The 22,725-nt window shown below is 38.6% G+C and overlaps 1 protein-coding gene across 5 annotated transcripts in view; it reads right to left on the bottom strand.

The window, feature by feature from the left end:
- Positions 1-22,725, bottom strand: part of LOC100868372 (EGFR adapter protein) — a 197,305-nt gene that overhangs the window by 66,011 nt on the left and 108,569 nt on the right. For 4 of the 5 annotated variants that reach the window (XM_003694543.4, XM_086904055.1, XM_012487880.3 and 1 more), the window contains one exon: positions 21,019-21,093. In XM_003694543.4, the coding sequence (XP_003694591.2) occupies positions 21,019-21,093 (75 nt within the window). The remainder of the gene's footprint in view (positions 1-21,018; positions 21,094-22,725) is intronic. The other variant, XM_086904058.1, reaches the window with a different exon arrangement.

Below are 22,725 nucleotides of genomic sequence, written 5' to 3'. Positions count from 1 at the left end.
ACAAGAGATCAGATTTGTGTACGTATGCAAAATTATTGGCTCATTGAGCATTAATTGATATGCTATTCGCGAGGATATCAAATATATTTGTTTTACAGCATTATATGGAACTAATGATTCCAATACCTATGCTAAAATTGATTTTACATTCTTTCACAAAAATAAAGCGATTAAATTTTCGTCGTAACAATTAATATATAAACACTCTTCTATTTTAAATGTACACCGCATAAATTTCACCTACCAGTTCAGTATCATCAAAGTATCATCGAAACAACGTTTGTACACGATACATGCAAAGTATAAGTTGACACGCTGCTTGATTATTTGACAAATACCATATGGACAGCAGTGAATGGATAGTGAACGGATGATACGGGGGAGGGTGGGGACAGGATGCAAAAGAGATATGTGATTCCAGCGTGAGTGCTGTTTCGTGTATGCACGAGTAAATCCGCAGGTGGAGGGTAAATATATATTCCGTACGATCGTGGCAAAGCTATAGACACAAAGGTTATACCAGTCGCTTGTTTTTCGTTATTCGTTTATTGCGAGCAACGGCCGTGCGCCACACACTTTGCTTTACCCGATATTTATCAACATCGTCGATCACGCTACGTTTAAAAATTCTTTTCGAGAATAAATTTTACCGAATTTTTCCATCCTCTCTTAAAGCGAACTTTAAGAGAAATTAACTTAAGCCTACAAAATTTTTACAAAATTATTAAAATTTTCTCCGAAGAATTCGTCCTCCAAACACCGGATACAATTAACTGGCTATCAGCCGACACTGTTCCATTTTGGAGGATCGATTGATCGATATCGGATTGTGGCATATTTGAAAATTGGATGATCCCTCCCCGAGGAAAGAAAGGAATCGCATAGAAGGGTTTTTCGGCCCATAGAAAGGGCAAAGGCCTTTTAATGGCGCTAAAATAATGGAGTATCGTCGGCCGGTATATACCTGGCGGCCGCATAGAACCCGCCGAATGGACACTGTTCGACGTTCCTGGATGCTCGAAGAGATGCGTTTTACCCCGGAGTGCTGTTCCGTGTATGCACGAGTAAATCCGCAGGTGGAGGGTAAACATCGCCCTCGGTGATCGCGCGGCTGTGGAAGGTCTGCTCCATCCCTTATTCCGCTCCCGTTTTCAAAGGTTGGCGCCCTTTTTCGTCGTCTGCACTGTTTGCACGTCTACCAACCAGCCTCTTTCGTTTCCGTGTGTGCGCGCATTCACGTGTGCCTCATTGATACTCTATCTACCTCTATATACCCCGTCGAGCAACGATCCCTGTCTCCGTCCAACCTCGACGAGCCGCGCCTCATCCTTGTCCATCCAGGGATTATCGCTGTGTGTTCGATAGCCCGGTATAATCTCTTACCAAAGGCTAAGACTTTTGCGTTTCACATTTGCCGCTCGTGGTGAAAGTAATCGTGGGTAAGGGTGGGTGTGTTTCGTTCCAACAACGTGTTTCAGGGGTCGAGCGTGTAAAGTCAGCTTGATCTAATTTCGGGATCAGGGGGATGATGTTGAACTTAATAATCGATAGAAAGTGAAATTCTTTTTGAAGAAGAATTCTTGTTTAAATTTTTATATAAATATCCGATAATTACAATTAATACGAGAAATTTCACATCGTTTCGGATCATAATTTCTTTCTTCGTGGAATATAAAATTATTATTCTAGAATCGAGAAGAAATCCTTGCAATGATTTTTCTTTCCTTTATATATAAGGTGTTTGTAGAGGATAATATCTGGAAAGATACTAGCTCGGATGGAGTTTTATCGGATTCAACGAAATCCGCAGGTGGAGGATAAAGGATCCGTTGACCGTGACCGTGGGCTTTAGATTCGAGTTCACGTGCTATTGCTATCTCGGTGAGTTAGAGTATTTTTCGACGCGTGTTTACCCTTCGGTATCCCTTCTTGTTTCTTCTGAATGTGGCGCCCTTGGAAAAGAGAAATGAAAAGGGCGGAGAAGGAAGATCACGAGCTTCCATCATGAGCGTTAATGCTCCGCGTCGTTGGATAGGCTTTTGATGTAAACGTGCGTGCTCGAAGAGCCACCGAGAGGATTTCCAACCTGGTAAGTTTTCCACCATGGAAATGCCCGAAATCGTTGAACGTTGAGCTCCTGCATCGAATATACACGAGATTCGATCGCGGTATGTAACTGGGCCTCTAAATTTTAACAGGTTAAAAGTTTCTTTTTTTTTTTTTTTTTTTTTTCCAAAAAATGCTCCAAAGAAATGCTAAGTAAATAGAATCGAAATCGAGGATATGTCGTAGGGATAGAGGCACGAGGGGTGTGTAATAATAACGTGTCAGAACCAGAAGGGAGAACAATATTATTCTCTCTCTTTCTCTCTCTATTATCGCGTGTTGATATTTTGACAATTTTTCAATTTTCCCATTTCTAGCGCGCAAATAAATAATTTTATTAGCTCTCTTGTTCTCTTGTTTATTCTTTTACATTTTTATACGAGATTTTAAAAATTTTCTCGAAAAAAAAGAGAAAAGCGATTGAGCGACAAATTATTTTTATTTTCTAGTCGAACAATTTTTCCTATAAAAGTAAATGTTTCGCGACACGATCGCAACGAGAAGACAGTTAGTTTAATTTCGCTACTTTTGTCCACGCTCAAATATCGCGCACTTCCCTTCGGAGGCTATTGGATGTCAATGACCGATATTCGACGGGTTCTGCCAACCGAAACCCATCTGTCTATGGTTGCACAATGCGCTCCACCCACTCCATTAATTTCTACAACACGGTAACACCCTTCGTCATTACTGTGTTACTCCCTTACTTCATCACTCGCTTCGATCGCAAGGTTATACCACGCCAGAGTTTCAGATTCTGAGATATGGGACGTGTGTTATTCGAAGCCTCGAAGAGGAAGTTGTGAATTCGCGACTACATCTAGATATATCTAGATAAATACGCGTCGATAAGGAATTGGATAAACAATTGTTGAAACGAAGTATAAAGTATAAAATATAAAGTCGAAGAAGAAAATTGCTAGAGTTTCGAAGATCAAATAATAATTTCATTTATTAAAAAAAAAAAAAGAAAAAAAGAGGAGAAAGCAGAGCTTCCGCGGTTGTTTAATTAATTTAATTTCCCCGTTGTGTGGTGGGAAAATAATCTCTTCATAAGGATTTAAAACCGCTTTGACAAAAAAGAAGGGAGAAAATTTCTCTGAATAGGGAATTGAAACGAAACCTTTTATAACGATAATGTAAATTAATTCAAACAATGATCTCGATTTTAAAGGTGACATTTTTTATTCGTTGAATTGGTCGGTATATATACGAGCGAGCAACCGTGCACAGATTTTATGAATATGAATGAAGATGAAACGAGAGAAGATGGAATCATGCTTTTTTCCATATTATAGTGCATATTAACGAATAAAAAAATTACTTGCATCGATACGATTCACGGATGATTTCTAACTTCTTCTTTCATCGTGGATAAAATTTTCTTACAAAAATCGCGCAAAAACGAATACTGTTATCGTATTCTGTAATTCTGCATTCTCATTTACAAAGCTAAACAGAGTTATTTTGCTCCCCGCGCGAGTATTTCGCGAGCACAATCTCGTTGCAGAGACGAATTTGTTATTAAAGTTATATTACATCGGGCGATGGAAGTTTCGAATAAACATCATTTGCATTCGTGATGTTTCGCCCGAAAACATTCGCAAAAATAGTGAAAGTCACTTTTTGCGACATTTTCTCTTCGATCTCTGCGCGCAATCATTCATCGTGATCCTCACATGATCTTGACCCTTCCCTTTGACCGTCAAATCACCTCGATCCTCGAGCGAATCTCGAAACCTCGAATACCTTTCGATCGAACGAGCTTGATCGCATTGAATAAATTTTCAAATAAATTATCATCACATTTTCCTCGATTGTTTCAAATTTATCTTAACATCGAAAATATATCTTCTTTATCCTATCTCGTCTTCTCAAGATGATACGCATTAATTTCAAATCGCTGTCCCTTCCTTTCTTCGAGAGGCCTTTCGATGTTTGATCGGCACAAATATCAATTCAGCCAATTTGATTTCTTTGAGGAGGAAGGAGGGAAAACAACCGTGGTACAAGTGTTATCATCGGGGAAAAATTTCCCCGTTCTTTCCTGTGGAAGAAGGAATTCGTTTGATCCCTCCCCCCCCCCCCGCCCCCTTTCCCCTTTGTAACTTTATTTGCCTTCTAAAACGTTCGAACGACGGGTGGATAAAGAGAGGGGAGGAAACGATCCCGTAACCGGCATATATAAATCTGGCCACCGCTTGTTACGATTGTTACTTGTTCCATCTTCATCATTTTCCCTCTCCTCGTATGTTTTCCCTCTCTTTCTTTTCTTCGCTCGCTCCTTACTTGCTCCTTCCTCCCTCTTCCTGTGTAAAACGTTCGCCTCCTCGCCCTGTTGCTTGTTAGCCGCACACTCGGCTACGCGACGCGCCCTGAATTCCTGAATCCCTGATATTTTTATTTGGACGAGCGTGGGATACTTTTACGCGACGTGAATTCCCGATCGATCCATTTTCGCGTCCATACGTTCCTTTATCATTCGATTCCAGATACACCATTGCTTCTTCCCCGGGCAAACCGGAGAAGGAGTATCGATGGGTTCCATCGATGGAAGTCCATCGTTCGAAATGATGCATACGCGAGCGGTTTATGCGGCCACGAGCCGTTGAATTGATATGGATCCGTCCGCAACGGATAATAATAGTGTTTTCTCTAGTACGCGCGTTTCATTCGTAATTTATTCGTGTCACGTGTGCAAAGGATTTTAATAAATTCCTCTCGCTCCTTTTTATAAATAAATGCGTTAATCATCGAATGGTCGAATTCGAAGCAGTATATATCTCTCTTAATTATAATCGTTGTTTTCAACTCTATTGTACATTTTCCAGGCCAGCGACGAAGCACCACGTTTCCCCAAAAAGTTTCTCTAATACCCTCTCACTCTTAACGAATTATCGCTAATAGATATCGATCGATGAGGTGGTTGTAATTCTTGATGTTCGACGATTCCAAAAACCGCGTGATTCCTGTTCACCGAGCCGAAACCTCGCGTGATTAACTGGAAAGGTGGCCGCCGGCACGAACTTTAACACGGTGATTCTCTAAGACCAACTGCAACAAGTTTCCATTTGCTTTAATCATCTTAACGCGGCCACGCTAATGCTCCGCAAACTTTACCCTCGTATATTTCGGCTCGTTATATTAAGGACAATGATTATTTCCCCGCCGAGGAGAAACTTCTTCTTGAAAACGAGTATTATTCGTTCGAATTAACGTTTCCATTCGTAAAAGAAAGATTTTGCAATATATTTATTATTCCAAGTCAAAATATTCTCCGAATATTTTATTATTGCAACAAGGTTTCTTCTTCCTTTCGTTCGTAAATTCTTTTCGAGATGTTTAGATTTTTTTCTTTTTACGGATTCGAAATCTAATTAGGGAAAGAAAATTGTATCAAAGAAGTGTTTGCTTTTTTTTTTTTTGCGGACAAAATACACGGCTCCTATTGGAACGAATTCGCGATTATTCTCGCGCAACAGTTTCGTTCGTGTTCATCGTTATCGCCATCGAATGGGTTGCACGGCCTATCCATCGTGTCATTAATCAACGCCGCTCGAAATTGCGTACGAGGCAAATGGTAATTGAAGGGTAATTTCAACCTTTCCGTATAAATCAAAGTCACAATAATCTACGGTAATTACTATCAATCGGCCGGCGGTTTCCGTAGTTTCATGGACAGGTCGGGCAACTCTACTGTCGTTCGAGTTACGTTCCGACCGATGCTATTTATGCTCTCAACTTTCCACCCCTAAAATGATATAGTATCGTTAACCGATAAGTACATATTTGCTTTTCCACCTTCCAGCTGAATGCACCTTCAAATTGCGTCCTAAACAGCCTTTCTTTTTTATCCCTTATGATTGGTTCCATTCACAATCGGCCTTTTGATAAGCTTTTTTTCTTCAACCGACTCTTTAAAAATCACCTTACCCTATCTTTTTCAACTATTTACACCGACTTACATCGATTTCCGTTCCGCGCCCATCTAAGGAGCTTATGCAAAAATAATCGCAAATCCTCGACTCCGGCTGATCAGCTTATCCCCGTACACGCATACGTGGCAATGTTTGTGCAAATCTCGAGCGATTCGAGGCAGGGCACAATTTGCAACGTTGTATATACCCCCGGTTACACCATCGGCTCTGCATCCGTTATGCACGAGTCACGAGACGCGTGTTTGTGATATATGGGCAGACAGTATCAATATTACCCGCGTGTTACACCGATTCTGCTCCGCAGTCGAGTATGCGGCCGGACATTGCACATCGGTTAGCATGTTGCGATAATCTCTCCTCGTGCACAGAGGAGAGGGGGGGGGTATGTGTAGCGAAGAGAACGAAGAGAATTCCTCGTTTTTCCCCTCGCCTCCTTTCGCTTCGAAATGAACGAGTGGCGCGGTTCAAAAAATTAAATCATGCCTCTTCGTTACTAAGCGGAGGAGATTTATCGATTTCGATTGAAATTCATTGGATTTGGGGGGAGACGGTTTCGAGTTCATTTTGATTTTTTATTTTTCATTAAGAGTGAAACATCGTTCGTTTTGTGTTTTATTAACGTTTAAAAAAATTATTCTTTCGTGGAGGAGTAACCTCGCGATTTTAATACATCTTTCTGTAAAATCAAATTAAATAGATCGTTGCGTTAAAAGAGCCAAAGAGTATTGTGTAAATAGATCGTTACTTTAAAGCGTTCGTCTATAAAAAGTTAAATTTCCAAATTTCTCAACAATATTTCTCGCGAAAAAGACGCTTAAAGAGATAAAATACTTTAATTAATTATTTAATGTAACGAACAAATGTATGGTTAAGTTAATTAACTCCTCGTAATGTGCATAATCGTTTTTACGATAGATGAACAAAATTTCAAAGTAACGCGAGCAATGTTCAAGAACGAAGGAACGTTTTAATAATATTTGAAAAAAAAAAAAATCTTTCGAACGAGATGCAATGAGATAAATAAATAAACTTGTATTTCCACATCGTCCAATTACATTTAGCACGTTATTGCAATTAAGCTTGCCGTTTTTCCCCGAGCAATTACGGCTGGATTTAAGTAGCTCGAGAGCCGAGTGAAAAAGAACGGCGGAGATAGAATCGTTTTATGAAAATAAAGTTCATTGTAATAGCGGTTCTGCATTTTGTCTATAGCGTAAAAAAAAAAAAAAAAAAAAAAAAAAAAAAAAAGAAAAAAAAAAGAAAGGAAAAAAGAACCTATTCCACCATCCACGGAGTCCATACACCGAGGTTTTCTCGCATTAAGACGAGGATCGCGGGGGGTCGCTGCGAGAGTAAGGATTTTTTCAGGTAGAAAATTAAAGCGAGAGCTTAGGAGAAGCCCTGGAAATAAAACACTAATTCGGTGGATCGATGCGTTCTCTAGAGTTCAGAGAACTGGAGAATGCACGAGGGGTGGCATTGGAGGGGAAGGGGGACGTAGGGTCGGTGCATGTCGGGCTAACTTCAAAATATTAGTGGCAGAGATGCGCTAGGGATTATGGATCCCTCCTCCCTCCAATTAAAACCTGGGAAATAATAGAAAGATAACTCACGGCAGAGTTATTCTGTTTGCTTCGTTCGCGAGGATGGAAATGGTCCGTGAATTTTATACTTTTGTACCCTTTATTCTTTCGGAAAATGTTGTTTTTGCGCATGGATGAGTCGAGGGAGAAATCGTAATGAGTTTACCAGGAATGTTTATCAGTATTGAGAGAAGATATTATCGAAACAAATGATACGCGCGATCCTTTCATACCTTTTTAATTGCGAAACTGATTATTTTTACTGTGGAATTAAAAGAATAATTTTGCAGTTTTCAGGAAAGAAAGAAAAAATTATATTTCTCACGAGAAGAGAAAGATAGAAATCTGACAAGATTCATTTTTCCATACGATTCCATCGAACTCCCTTAAAAATAAATTTCCAAGAAAATCGATTCAACCTTCCTGTCTTAAATCGACTGACACTAAATCGAGGGAAACAATGAACTCGAGGAACAACGTTTAATCGTTGATCTCGAGATCGAGAAAGGATGGTGGCTCCACCTGGCGGGATCTTAGAGTCGGCTTAAAAGGGTGGAAATCGCACAAAGTGTCGTAAGAATTATCGAACTCGAGGGTTCAAGAACGCGGAAAATTTGGCTTCTCGCTGCGATTTCATCTTGGTTTTCAACCCCTTAGGACTCTCTCTCTCTCTCTCTCTCTCTCTCTCTCTTTCTCTGTCTCCATTCTTCGAACTAGCTATCTCCCTCCCTCCCCTCTATCCAACCGTACTCCTTTACCCGTTCCAACCCCTTTGACAGCCACTCTTCTAAGAAGTTCTTGCGTTTCGAAACGGAAAGACTAGCGGGCACGTGGCTGTTATATACGTGTACCTGCGTCTTTTCCATTCTAGAAATTCTACCCTTCCTCCCTCACGGTATGTACACGCTTTTTACCCCCTCGCACGGAATCCCTTCCCGCTCGTTTCTCTCTCAATCACCCCCTTAATGCACACTCCAGCTCGTGTCTACTTCAATCCCTAATGCCCGCCTCGTTCTTCTTCCTCGGGGCTCGAACAAATTCTTTCTATCCCCCTTCCTCTCTCCTCCTCCCTCCTTTTTTTTTCGCGCAACACACATGACATTTATCGACTGGATACGCGTCACTTAATTCGTCGCATCATTGATGCGATTTCTGGCGACGTTACGCCCCGGTGTTGCGCGTCGCCGGGTAAATTCACGACGAGTGGAAAGTGCTCGTCAGACTTTATTTATCTCACTCGTTTGCGTGCATTGTCGACGGTGAGCAGGTGTGAATCGCGGTGTAAATAAGACCGTGGGATTCGAAAGAGATTTTTTAGCAGTTCGAGCGCGTTGTACGAGATTCCTTGATGATATTTTATTTCGTTTTACTTCTTTTTTTGAAGAAGAAGAAGAAGAAGAAGAAGAAGAAGCAGAATTTCTACGAGAAAAAATAAATACGATTTCTCGTTCCGTCTCGATCGATTCTTAGGTAAATTATTATTAGTCGAGGAACAAATTTCGCGTCTTGTCGGCCAGGGTCTTGAGACAGGGAAAAGAAAAATTTTAGAACTTATTACCTTCACCCAGTTTAAAAAAGTAGTAGTCTCAAATATTAATTAATCGACCGCTCGTGAAAAGATCGACTAATCAACTTTTTAATTAAAAAATTTCTATTAAATTTTCCATCTTCAACTTCAACTTCTATTCTTCCTCTGTCTCAAATTGAACACTTTTCCCTTCTCCCCTATTCTTTAACCTTCTTTAATTCTTATTCAAAAACTTCTATTGTAAACAAATCGAACGTTATTTCGAACGACCAAACGGATTATTCCCCGTACGTTCGTTTCCACCAATTTCGAATCTCTTTCATCGGGGGGTACGCGAATGGTCCTTCCCCCCTCCCTAATTTAGTACCAATTTCGTGACCCTTGAGAGCTGACATTCACAAAAAAACGCAAACCAATCAATAAACCAGTCAAAGATAAACCTCCCACACACACACACACACACACACACACACACATATACACCCACAAACGGAAACGGCGGATACAGCTGGAAAGAAGGACGGATAGTCCAACTGGGAGCGAGAGAAAGAGAAAGAAGGGGAAAGAGAGAGGCGGAAAGAGTCTCCAGATAGGACACATAAAATCATGCTCCGTGTCAGGAAGGATTTTTCTGCTGGTGGTCGCAAGGGATAAGCAGAGAAGTGAGCGGGTTATGGTCCAAAGATCCCTATCGGTTCCCCCCTAGCTTCTTCGAGGATGGGTTAAAGGGTGGAGAGAAAGAGAGGGAAGGATAAAGGAAGAGCGAGGAATCGAAGGAGGAAAGTAGTGGTGGGTAGAAATTGCGAGGAAAAGGTGGGTGGGGAGGGATAGCACAGCGTCGAGAATCGGCGAATGCCTGCCTGCGGCTGAGCACTCACTTATAGCTTTTCCGGACCCCTGGGTATCGTATCTTTGTCACTGGTGTCTCCGACACTACATCACCCTGCTTTATGGTGGTCTAAACTCCCGAAAAAGGGGAGAGGCCGCGGTTCCCCTCGATTCGCGATTCAAACTATCCGTTGGCCAGTGTGTCGCGACGCCTCGTCCTCCTCTTCTGTGCCAAATTGTTAATGTACGGTCGAAGCAGTTATCGGGCCATTTTACGCTTCCAGCGATTTTACGAATACCGAGTAGTAGTTGTCTAGAAAAGTATTCGCTACCGTTATGCGCTATTCGTTTCGATCTCTCCGCAGTGCCAAATGTTTGTAGTCAGGAGAGAGAGAAAAGGAGTAATTTGAATTTTTTCGATACTTTTTCTCCATTTTAATAGTGTAAAATTATAGATATATAATGGCTTAATTTTCATTTGGAACACGTTTCTCGATCGCTTCGACGATTTAAAATTCTCGCGAATAAAAGTATTGCGTTTGAAGATAACAACGCGGCGAAAACGTGGGACGATTCTTTTGTTACGATTCTTAGATAGAGATCCTTGTAATTCAAAATTTGTGATGATATTGTTATCGACAATTTAAATTTATTATTTCTTGAACGTGATTAGCCCAAGTTTAACTTAATTTTCGACGAAACACTTTGCCGTGTAACGCGATGAACAAAGCCCGGAGGAAATGTGGTGGCGTTGAACAAACTTGGGATCCGGTGGATGCAAATTTCGGGAATTTCCAGAATCCACACACCTGGCCGAGTCTATAAACTCGATGAGTAGCCTTTTGCAGTATGAACAGGTTAATCGCATAAGCTCGCTTCGTGTCGCTTCGCGATGACCACGGGCGAAATCGCAGGTGAACATTGTTAACTCCCTCTCCTCTGTGTCTGACGCTTTAAATCCATTGAAATTCCCTAGATTTAAAGCCTTCCTTCCAACAACTGTCTCTCGATCTCTCGCACTCCCTTCGCGTTTCTTTAATCCAATCCACGCCATTACCGTTTCTAATCTTGATCGCAAGTGTTTCTCCTCCATGAGTAGATTTAATTCGGGGCATTCCTTTGATTGCATTTGAATGGAAATACATTTTTCAACGGAGGCTCTTCTCCTCTTCGTTTAAAATAATTTAACGATTGCGAAATGGGATGAAATTTCCTATTCCGCGCCAACTTTCTGCAAATCTTCAACTTTCTTCGATGTATCCTCATCGATTTGATTTATTTGCGTATTTCTTTTTTTTCTTTTCAATTAGAGAATCAATAAATTGAATCTATACTGGAAAGGAGTTAATATTGGGTTAAGAATTCGCATCGGGTCTCTTCTATATTTACCTCGTATTTCGTAACAATTAAGTAGATTAAATGATAACAATATAAAAATTCAGTTCGCATTAACTGTATACAACGAATCTTCCAATCTTATTCCTAAGGATATTCCATTCCCATACGAATCTATAAATAACTTCAATTTCACAATTAAGATAAAACGAACGAATCAAAAAATCCGTTTAACGTACAATCCAATCCTTCGATCTCCCTCTGTTCTCCCTTCTCGAAATCGAAACAAAAAGAATTTTACGCTCCTGATCCTCTTATTCGACATTTCAAACGCGCGCGTTTCAATCCGTGCGGTGTAAAAATTACACCGACCGACGTTTTCCACGAATTCACATTATAATATCAAAGCGGCAATTGTTCATCAATGGACAGACGGAGATTTCATTTGAAGGCAGCTCGTTGTCTCTCGTTACACACACACAGAGAGAGAGAGAGAGAGAAATTTCGCTCGACAGTGCCGCGTCTATTTTTCAGCGGTCGTTAACTCCATTTGCCCCTGTGGCGGAGGGATGGTGCTCGAAAAGTTCGCCTCTGATGTCCGTCAGAGGATATATACGCGTGTATAATACGCGAGGAGAGGAGATGCGATGAAGGAAAGAGGTGGAAGAGCAAATGGCCGGGAAGAGGGAGGGGAGAGAAGGAGAGGGACAATGTCGCATTATTAAAGCGGAGCGGCAACGCTCCTTTCGTTTCGGCTCGCAATTAATTGAAGCTGGTGCCGAGACCACGTGAAATAATTACGAAACACGCGACAGACTCGACTAGTTCGTTCCACTACTACGTTGATGATGAAGAAGAGCTCGAGTCGATAGCTTTTCTCGTTACAATGGGACCAGGTTGACGAGAGGCCGCTCCTTCTGACCTTGGATTCGAGTTTCGAATCGAGGAGGGGACGAAAAAGTTTCCATTCTTTATTGGCGTGTGTGATAACGCGTGTACTGATGCTTGAATCACTTTGGGAGGTGAAGCAATTTTTCAGTGATTTTTGAGCGGAGATGAAAAGAAAATTTTGACTGGTCAAAAATGAATAAAATTTTTCGGATGTATACAATGAAAAAGGGGAAAGGATATTTTGTTAAATTTCCAGTATTTCGCGATAATTTTTGTACAAAAATATTCGGAGGTATAATAGAAATATTCAGAAATAATTCAAAGTTAATTTTACTTTATATGATGAATTAAAAGGCGAAATTATTCACGATGAAGTGTAAATTGTAAAAATATAAAAATGATAAAAGTTATGATTAAATATTTATATTTAATTGTTTCATTATCATAAAATGTTGACAATTTCATGAAGGAAATACACGAAAAATCAAAGTTTGTTTTATCGCTGTATTATGTAAAATAGTTTGCTTTGGCTTAAATAAAATGAAAATGTTTTATAACTTCGTCATATTAAATTATCGTTGAAATTTAATTAAAATGCGAAGAAAAGTTGTCTGAATAAACACATGATTGCTTGAAGTAGTTTTATGAACTACTAATTATCCTGTATGAAAGTCAAAGTTATGCAAATTATTTTATATAATGAGTGCAAATATCTCTTAATATTATTTTAACCATTTTATTTCTATGTATTTTGAATACTGGACGTAATTAATGTAACATCGATAATTTAATTAAATTCAAAATACATTTGATAAATTTAATTCCAATTTTAATATAAATTTAAAATATTTTGCGAAATACCTCTCTCTTTCGCTTTGCTTCGAATTGTACGTTATTTTATTTATACGAATAATGAATTAATTGAAAAAAAAAATATATATATATATATAAATCTACTTGAATGTTATATTCTTCTTTCAATGAATTTTTTAAATTCACATTTCGTTAGACAAGTGCATAATACTTTTTTTTCGATGGAATACGATGAACAACGAACGAAAGAATCTCGATAAGTTCGTAAATTCGTGTAGAAATAGTTGAAATAATCGTTTTTCCGTGACAATGATTCTCTTGTAAATAACCTTTAACCGAAGATCTGAAAGAGAGAAATAAGAGGAGAAGAAGGCGAAGAAAGGCGCACAACGAAACGCGCATAAAGAGACTTGAAACAAAAGATATCTTTGATATCAGTAACCTGTTTCCGGCATTGTATTGTCCTAGTTGTGTACTAATCTTATTTGTAAAGCACGAGCACGAAACAATACAAGCTTGATAAGCCAACACTGTGTCAGCTTCTTGTCGGAATGTTAAGTATACAGGATTAACGAGAAACTAAGTGGATACTAGAGAAGAAAAATCGACTTTATGCTTTTCTTCTTCCAACGATTGAATAAAACTTGATGAAAAACGCGAATGAAATCTCTAATTAAAGAAAATTATCAATGGAGAATTAATTTCCTTCCAAAAATAAATTATCTTTGTTAAAATCGTCTAACACTCATCCCCCCCAATGTTCTTTCTACGAGATTAAATTTAACATAATTCATTAAGCAAAAACTATGTCGCTACAATCTCTCATAAATCATAAACTTTTCCTGTCGTGAATCAGAGAAATATTTTTAAAACCGTTTGGAGAAAAGTCTGTTCGTTCATTCAAACTTCTCTTCTCCTCGCCATTCTTCCATTCCAGATATTTCACTTCACGATCCACGTGTCGTCCACCAATGTTCCTCCGAGTTTCGGAATAATCAAACGGCACACTGGCGTGATATTACTGGGAAAAATTATACCTCTGCAGAATTTTTTGGTCCGCGGTATGCATAATCGCGATACGGCTCCCATAAACGATGAAACTCGTTGGAATTTTTCCACACTCGTTCTCCCTTTCTCCCTTTTTCGTCGTCCATTTCACAGTTTTCGCAATTTTTAACTGTAATCGATATTTTCAACGAATTCTTATGATCGTTAAAATGAAGTAGCAATTATGCGTATTCCGAGAAAGGAAAAGAAATAATCGTACTTTCGATATTTCACATTTTTACGCTAAAAGCTGCATTAATCTAGAAATTGCACTACAAAAATTGCCTAATTGTTTGTTACTGTTGATTTAATTAATTTACTTGCGAATTTGATCGAAGACCGAATAGAAGATAAACTTTTCGACAAAGAATATGAAAAAAAAAAAAAAAGAAAAAAGAAACTTATTTCTATATATACAACATTCACACGAATATTTGTACAAAAAATAAATATTCTTTCGTTCACTTTTATTCGATGGAAAGTGAGTAACGCTATAAGACGAAGTGTTATCGGTAAATCAAACTCGGAATAGGAATGAAACTTTCACAAACGTTCGACGAAACAAACAGATGGGGGATAAAATGGAGGAGTTTAAGCATCCCTCGGTGGACGGTCCTTTCGTCTTTCTCCTTTTCCTCCCGAGAGTATGAGAAATGCAGACTGTTTACAGACAATCTTTTAAAAAGTTTTACATGCAAACAGGGGCATCCGAGAGTGCTTTCGTCTGGCAGTTGCGCGAAGAACGGAAGGAAGTCTCTCACTGGAAGGCAAAGAACATTCTTCTCAAGACTTCTCGCCATTATGGAAATAACGATTATACGATAATACATGCGCGTCTCGATCAACTTTTTTTTTCCCCTCCACCATCGTCTCTCATCGTGGAATATATATATATATATTCTCAGACACACTCGTTAAAAGATACCTCGTTGCCAGAAAAAAAAATATATATATATATATATTTGTATTTTACAACATCGTTTTTAATAACGTACGCGAAACATCGTGTTTCAACGTTCACTCGTATTCACGGGAGAGCCAAGACTTTCACAGCTTGGCTTTCCACGAATACATTACAGCGGAATTATGGAGAAACTGACGATGACGATGACGACAATCGTTCGCTCGATATATTGTGTCGACTCGCCATCCACGTGATGACAGTGCGTGAAACGTGAGAAAAAGTTTCAATAAATAAACGACGTCGAATATTTGTTAAAAAAATTGTTACTGTTCGAATGAATGAATCTTAAGAAGAAAAGAGAACGTAAGAAAAAAAAAAATAACAAAGTTCTCATACAATATTTGGTTGTATCGTTGCAAGAATTTTTATTTTTTTTCCCTCCAATATATATACTTTATCCTAAATAAAGCGGAAGAAAATTCACTTTTACTTCGAGTAAACGAAACTTCGTACTTTTCCATTAAGTATTCCCGAAACTTCATACTTGAACAAGGACTTCATAATTTCAAGAAGGGGCCCCCCACTCGTAAAATTTCTCGTAGTTTTTCAATTTCATCGTTGATTCTCTCTCAGGTTTTTAAGCGATTCCTCCAAGAAAGAAACTTCTTTCTCTTTTTTTTTTTTTTTGAAACACGTTTCGAATTACGCGGCGAAAGAGAGGTTGTGAATGAAGATGACTGGCGTACATTGCTCACAAAAGTTGCGACCATTTACGAGGAGGAGAAGGCTCGTGCAAGGGCGAAAGATGGAACGAGAGATTATACGTTCTTGCATCAGCAGCCATGATACGTCCCTGAACGGCCGCCTCTCTCTCCCCGCAACTTTCTTCTTCGGTCCCGGGAGAGGAGAGCTTCCGAGGGAAATCCGGATTTCCCTTCAGTGGCCACAGACGATCCAACTTCTTCTCCGTTCTTTCTTTCTTCTTCCATGTTTTTAAGTTTTATATACAAACGAACGAATATGCGTAGAAAATGTTCCACAAACTTGATAACTATTTTCTCTTATCGGGGAATGTTATATAAAGTAAATAAACCAAATGTAAAAGAGTAAGAATTTCGCGTTATGTTTGAGTCTACTGATTTGTACAATTGGATAATTTTAATATCCAGGTAATAACTTTATTGATTATTGATAAACCTCGTTCGTGCAACTTTGAAATTAGAAAGATTGGAAGTTAAATATTTTCAATTTGGTATTTCGTCTGTGACGAAAGATTTAATGAAATGGAAGATAATTTTTCGAGAAATTTTGAAATAATAATAATCTTAATTATTTTCTTATTTTCCAATCTCGTTGGAGACGAATCAAAGAGACGAAAGCTTCGATTCCTGATCGTCGACTTAAACGCTGAGAGTGAACGGGGCGATTAATGGGGAAAACCAATTGAGAGTTGCGTGACTGAGAACCGCAACCTTATTTAGGGCTGGGAGGAACCTTTATGAGAATGACACGCACGATTTCCTGCGGAGTTTCGTGTCACGTAAGTTGCGTAACAGGTGGCATGGAGTGACAGAGGATACGGTTTCGCTTGTTACGGGGGGAGGGGGAGAAGAGAGAGAGAGAGAGAGAGAGAGAGAGAGAGAGAGAGAGAGAGAGAGAGAGAGAGAGAAACAACTCCCATTCAGTTATATTAGAAAAGTTATCACGGGGGACATCGAAGGAAATTGAATCAGTCGATGACGAAACGTCACCCGCCAAACGCGATAAAACATTGAAAAAGAAACTTTCTCATTTCCTGGACGTCTGTTCTTGAAATGATTGAACGCGAATTGCGGCAAGAGAGAGATGATACTTTGCCCGAGAGCGTGGATCCTGGTCATCTTGAATCACGTGCTCGAAATTTTCGTTCGTTGTGAATTTATTTCAACGAATTTTCTAATCTCGAGTATAAATATTCTTGATTCGTCAATTTAACGTGCAAAAATTTTACTTTTCTCGTTGAATCATTCACGAGAAATGATTTCGTAATTAGTTTTAAATTATTTCAACACGTGTATCGTGCTTACATTCGTATTTATACGATTGTTCGTTAGAACGGAATTCTTGGAAAAGAGTGGGATACAAAATTGAATTAAAAGGATGAAGCGAAAAGGGAGGCTACTGACAGGATATTGAGGAGTGGAACGGGGAAAACTAGCTGGTTATTGGATTTATGGGTTCATATCCGCGGCTCCTCCACTTTTCCAAACACTCAAATCGTTCGCACCGCGTTTGATGTTTGAGAAGAGGAAATGTTTCGTGCCTGTGACGACAACAATGTTGTTATGTTACGATCCAAATATCGGGAAATCAATATTTCTAAAAAATAAACGAAACGAAAATCGATTCTTTTTTATAATTGTAAAGATACTTTTTTTGGCGGCTTTTTAAATTAAAAATTTGAAAAGGTTGATTGTGTGAAGGATACCGGCACGATCTCCAACTTTGGCCTACTTTGTTGAATCCAACGGTACGTTGGAGTTTAGATTCATTCTTGTTTCAGGCAAAGTACTGCAATTTATATATCCTTGTTTTAGCAAAGTACGGTGTAATTTCAGCACGGTATACTACAGAAAGTATACCTAATAAAGTCAGTAGTAAATTGCATTACGCGGGGAGCAATTCCATTTAATACATACGTTTTAACTTTCCGCAACGTTCAGTTGAAAATCGACGAGGAGATAAATTTGAAATTTTAACGCGAGATATGATATAAAAATTTTTGTTAATTCTCGCAACAACGCAGATATCAGCCCACGAGGATAATAAAGCACCGCCCTCTTTTATTTCATTCTTTCCCGGTCTGTTATTTCGTCGAGTTTTCCTGAAATTGCTGACCATCAAATAAAACAAGAGCTTGCGAAGTTTCCGAGTCGCTTTAATGATGCATACGTTTATTCTTCTATGCAAACTATCCCCGTATCTCTCGTACGAATAAAATAAGTCTATAAAATGAGAGGAAAGTATAAAAAAACAACAACAAATTTTTAAGACTCCTAATGCATCGCACACAAATAAATTCATCCGCTTTCGGGTAAGGGAAATTTTCAGATTACCTACCAAATTCCCTATCCCTTTTAATTTAATAACAGAAAATATTTGGATTAAATTTTCGACGAAACGTTATTACTTTTTTTTATTTCTGTCTTACCTCAAATTTCAAATTTTTACGAGACAAGAAAAGTATATAGAATTTTAATAATGATAAATCTTTCAAAGCTCGTAAAATTTTCTTACGCAAATAAATAAATTCTGTGTAATAAAAAAGAAGGAGTAGCAACGAGTATTTCGATTCACCGTGCAATTTAATAATCGATCAGGGATCGAGAGATGCATTAAATTTCACGAAGCACGAAACGTCGATTAGAAACGACGGGGGCTTGACGAAAGAGGAAGGGGAACGGATAAAATTTTCATTCGTCGCAACTATCAAAATAGGCCTTCCGGGCCACGTCTCTCCTCTCTCCTTTTCGCGAAATTTTTTCTTCGACACGCGACACGAAAAGACTTCTTAAAAGTTTCGTTGTTGCGCGCCATCTCTGGAGGCCGCTGTCTCGAAGAAGTCGCAAGTTCTGGGGGGCCACGGAAGAAAAAGCGGAAACAGGAAAGCACGACATAAGGGGGTGGGGGTGAGAGGGAGAGAGAGAGAGAGAGAGAGAGAGAGAGAGAGAGAGAGAGAGAGAGAAACAAGGATTATCAATCAGGATGACGGCGATATGGGAAAGAGCTAAACCGCATTAGTCTCTGCCCGTTGGATTCATTCGCGCTGCCAATCACGCCGCCATTTTGAAATCTCAGGGGAATCTCGCTACTTTGATTCGGCAAATAATAGAATTGAAAGTATTGAGCGAATGTGATGCATTATACGAGTCGTTCTTGACCTGTTACAGAACCAGAAACAGACAACTTTCCTTTGCTTTCATTTTTCTTTTGCTTTTATCTTTAATTTTTTTCTTTTTTTTTTTTTCTTCTATTTGTTTGATTCGATAAAAAGCTTCGATTTCCTTTTATTTCTAATTTTTATTTTTTCCTATATTTCGATCTGAAATAAACAATTTTTCTTCCCTTTAATTATTTTATTTTCAACTCTTCTATAATATATATATATTATTGAAGAGGCAAAGGGAAGAAAACGCACGTTAATTTTTCAACGTGTTTCCATTTGAATTAATTATTCGATAATAAATATTTTAAAGTATATGGATCAAAATACGATGGATAAAACAGTTTCATCCGATATAAACGTGGAATCTAATTTTCTCGCATATCTCATTTAATAATAATTAAACGATTTTTAACGGATCGAGAAAATATGTAACGAATTACGTGCTATCAGTTATGATTATGATTCCCAGAATGTGGATTAATTTCTGCTGATGAATATTCACCAATTTGCTTGATATGCGCAGACGTACGATAAATTATATAAGTTTAATGTTACGAGGGGAAGGAGGGGAGAGGGTTATGCGCGCGTTACGAGAATAATGAGAAGGTACAGTGGTTATTTCAACAACGTGAAACAACGTGAAATAATAAATAAGGATGTTTATGTTACCCTCGTCTGCCGTAGATTAGTTTTCCCAGACCGTATTTGAACTAGGCGGGGACAGTAAATTAAACTTGTCTATCGATACATCGTTGTTGAAACATCGCGTTGTCGATCAACGTCTCTTCGAAAATGGGCTAATTAATTTCCATTGTTTCGCAATTTCAATTGATAAAATTTTCATCGAATCGAATTCGTACGCAAGCCTCTCTTTTCAAAAATAAAATAAACTAGAAGAATAGGAATAATAATAACATTCCTAGTAATTTATTTTTACGAAACTGTTTTATATACGGACAGTTGATATTTTCTCTCTCGATCGAATATTTTTCTTCGATCAATTGGATAGTTTTATTAAAATTTTTTGGCAATATATGCTTTACGTTATTAACGCGCTCCACGTTATTTTCCTGAAAATATTTTCGACAGAGAGAATGATTGAATAAATATTTGGTCGAAAAATTATTACATCAATATAATTAATATATATATATATATATATAATAATCAAACTTGTATTTTGATAATGTATTATAATATTTAAAAATCATATGTCTACGATAATATTCAAAATAAATACGCAAGAAAAAAATAAATAAATTCAGAAATTATAATACATTTTTGCCAACGAACGGGTTAATTATTTATGCACGATTGTGTATCTGCAAGCAATTACAAACTTTGAATATGTATTTTATCTTTGATTTTCGTCAATCGAAAAGGATTACCCTGTCGGAGCAAATACAAAATTGCGGTTCGTTCCCGAATACCGTTTGATCGCCCGTATATTTGTAAAAGAATCATTTACAAAATATTTACGCCGAGCATTTTTAACAAATGCTCGTTAAAATAACGCGGAAAAACCTTCAAAATATTATCAAAATATCCCGTTTGAGAAAACACGCTACGAATACTTGTCAGATATACGGATAAATTGAATGGAATAGAATTTCCAAAAACAAGTTTTTAATTCGCACGCGAGAAAAGAAAATTTCTCCCTTTATTTAACGGGTGAAAATTCTTTAAAGATCATCATTGAAATATTCCACGGGCACGAGGAGGTAGGAAGCGAGAAATCGCTTGTGATCTCGCAAAGTTGTTTGATGAACTTCATTTTGTGCGAAAAAAGACGCGGCTTTTAATGCGCCACGGCGACATTCCTAGTCGTGAAATATTCGCCGGTGGTACAAAGCACCGAAATAGACTGTGAACTAAAAGCTATCGTGAAAGAGAGCGTCGCTCGACTCTTGCCGGATACATCGTGTTCATCGGTGAACATCCAGAACGCGTTGGCCGAGTTTCTTTGTGGCCCGCGTACACTCGCGCCAAAACACACACACACAATGTTAATTTTTTTTTTTTTTTTCGTCCAAAAGCCCTCCCTCTTTACCGTCTCCCCTTTATTTTCTTACGATAAAAATAGGTATTTCAGATACCTGTCGCAATTGGATCATACTCACTTTTCCATCTGGGCTGCATACTTTGATACCCGCGAGCGACACTATCAGGAGAACGGGCGTGGACCGATCACTGTACTGGAAAGAAACAAACATTCTCATATAACGATTGAAAAATATTTCTCACTTACTTATTTATCACGCGCTTATAAATAATAAACCTGTGTGTTAAAAATAAGGTACAACTTTTCTTTTTTAATTCTCATGTCGATCGAGCAAAAGATTAACGAGTTAATTTTTCATTCTCCTTTTTTCTTTTCTTAAATTAAAAAAATATATATTCGAAAATATCCCTCACCGTTATACCAAAAGAATTACACGATAAATATTCTGTATCCGACCGATTATTAATTCCAATTTCAAAAAAAAAGGTACGAAAGTGCTCGAGCCGGGAAAAAGTTATACCGGTTTACTTTCTTAATTAAGAACAAGTTTCCCCCGGTCGTGAAAAGTATCGAACTAGTATCCTTCGCGATAACGATGAAAGTTCGAATCAGCGTGTTACGCCGGGACGTTGAAGCATCTGCTAATTTCGAAATTAGAAAGCTGGGCAAAGCGGGCGGCACGATTGAAAATGGGAACGAAAGAATGTTCCCTATTTCCCGTTGGAGACACGGCTCATTGTCTTAAAAAACCCACTGAGGTGGATAGACGTGGCTCGAGTAGGAAAGAAAGAGGAGGGAGGATCACCGGTATAATTACAGTAAAGCAAGGGGTGGTTTTTTTCGATAAAGGACGCCCACTGTACTCTTTTTATACAAGGGGTGACCTGCAAACTCTTTTCTTCGCCCCCTTCCCACCGTGGCGAACTTTATTCGTGGCGCGAAAGAGATCATCTTAGCGACGGATTAAAAAGACACGTCACCGTGATGATTCGAGACGCGACTATTACATGGATGAGTTTCTTGTTCCTTCTTCTTCTTTTTGTTTTTTTTCCTCTTTCTTTAATTTCGATATTGTGGAATAGACTTTATTTACAATTAAATGCGTGAAATTACACAGTTGGCGATTCGTTGAAAAAAATTTATATTATATCGCAACATGTGTTTTCATTTTACATTATATTTCGCATTCTCTCTCTAATAAAGTGATAATTTGCTTCTTTCGATTCGAGTGATTCCACCAATCTTCAAAATTCACCATTACTTCAAAAAATGGATTTCAACTTCCATCAAAACGCTTATTTAAAACGTATCACTCTTTTCCCGCTTTTCTCTTAAAAAAAAAAAAGAAAAAAAAAGAATATCGATCGATGTGTTTAACCCTGACGTGTAACCAGTAACCCACAATTTCGACCACGTTTTCCCCGCAATTATGAATGACCGGCGAGAGCAAAGGCCTCAGATGCGACCACCAGCCTGATACCACCCTGCATCGACGTTTATTCCAGGACACCCGGTTGGTTCGGCCACCTTTGTTCGGCGGGGGTGATTAAAAAGTTGCTGAGTGAGTCGCGTTGACAGGAGAGGATACGGGAGGCAGATATAGAAAGAGAGAGAGAGGAAGGGTAAGGGGATGAAGAGGAAGATAGAGAGAGGTGGAAGGGTGCAGGAGGACGAGAGTGGTATTAACGTGGAAAGAGAGGGAAAGTGAGAAGTGAGAAAAAGCAAGTCTGGAAGGAGGGAGATGAAAGAAGGGATGAAGTACGACGAAGAGGGAGAGGGAAGTTGAGGGTGGCCGAAGGGAGGAAAAATCAAAAAGGATGAAGAT

This window comes from Apis florea, unplaced genomic scaffold (genome assembly GCF_048593485.1).
Source record: "Apis florea isolate Af1SG1 unplaced genomic scaffold, ASM4859348v1 contig_2293_pilon, whole genome shotgun sequence".
Lineage (NCBI taxonomy): Eukaryota > Metazoa > Arthropoda > Insecta > Hymenoptera > Apidae > Apis > Apis florea.
The sequence above is the reverse complement of the archived record's forward strand: the minus strand, read 5'-3'. Positions and strand labels throughout refer to the sequence as shown.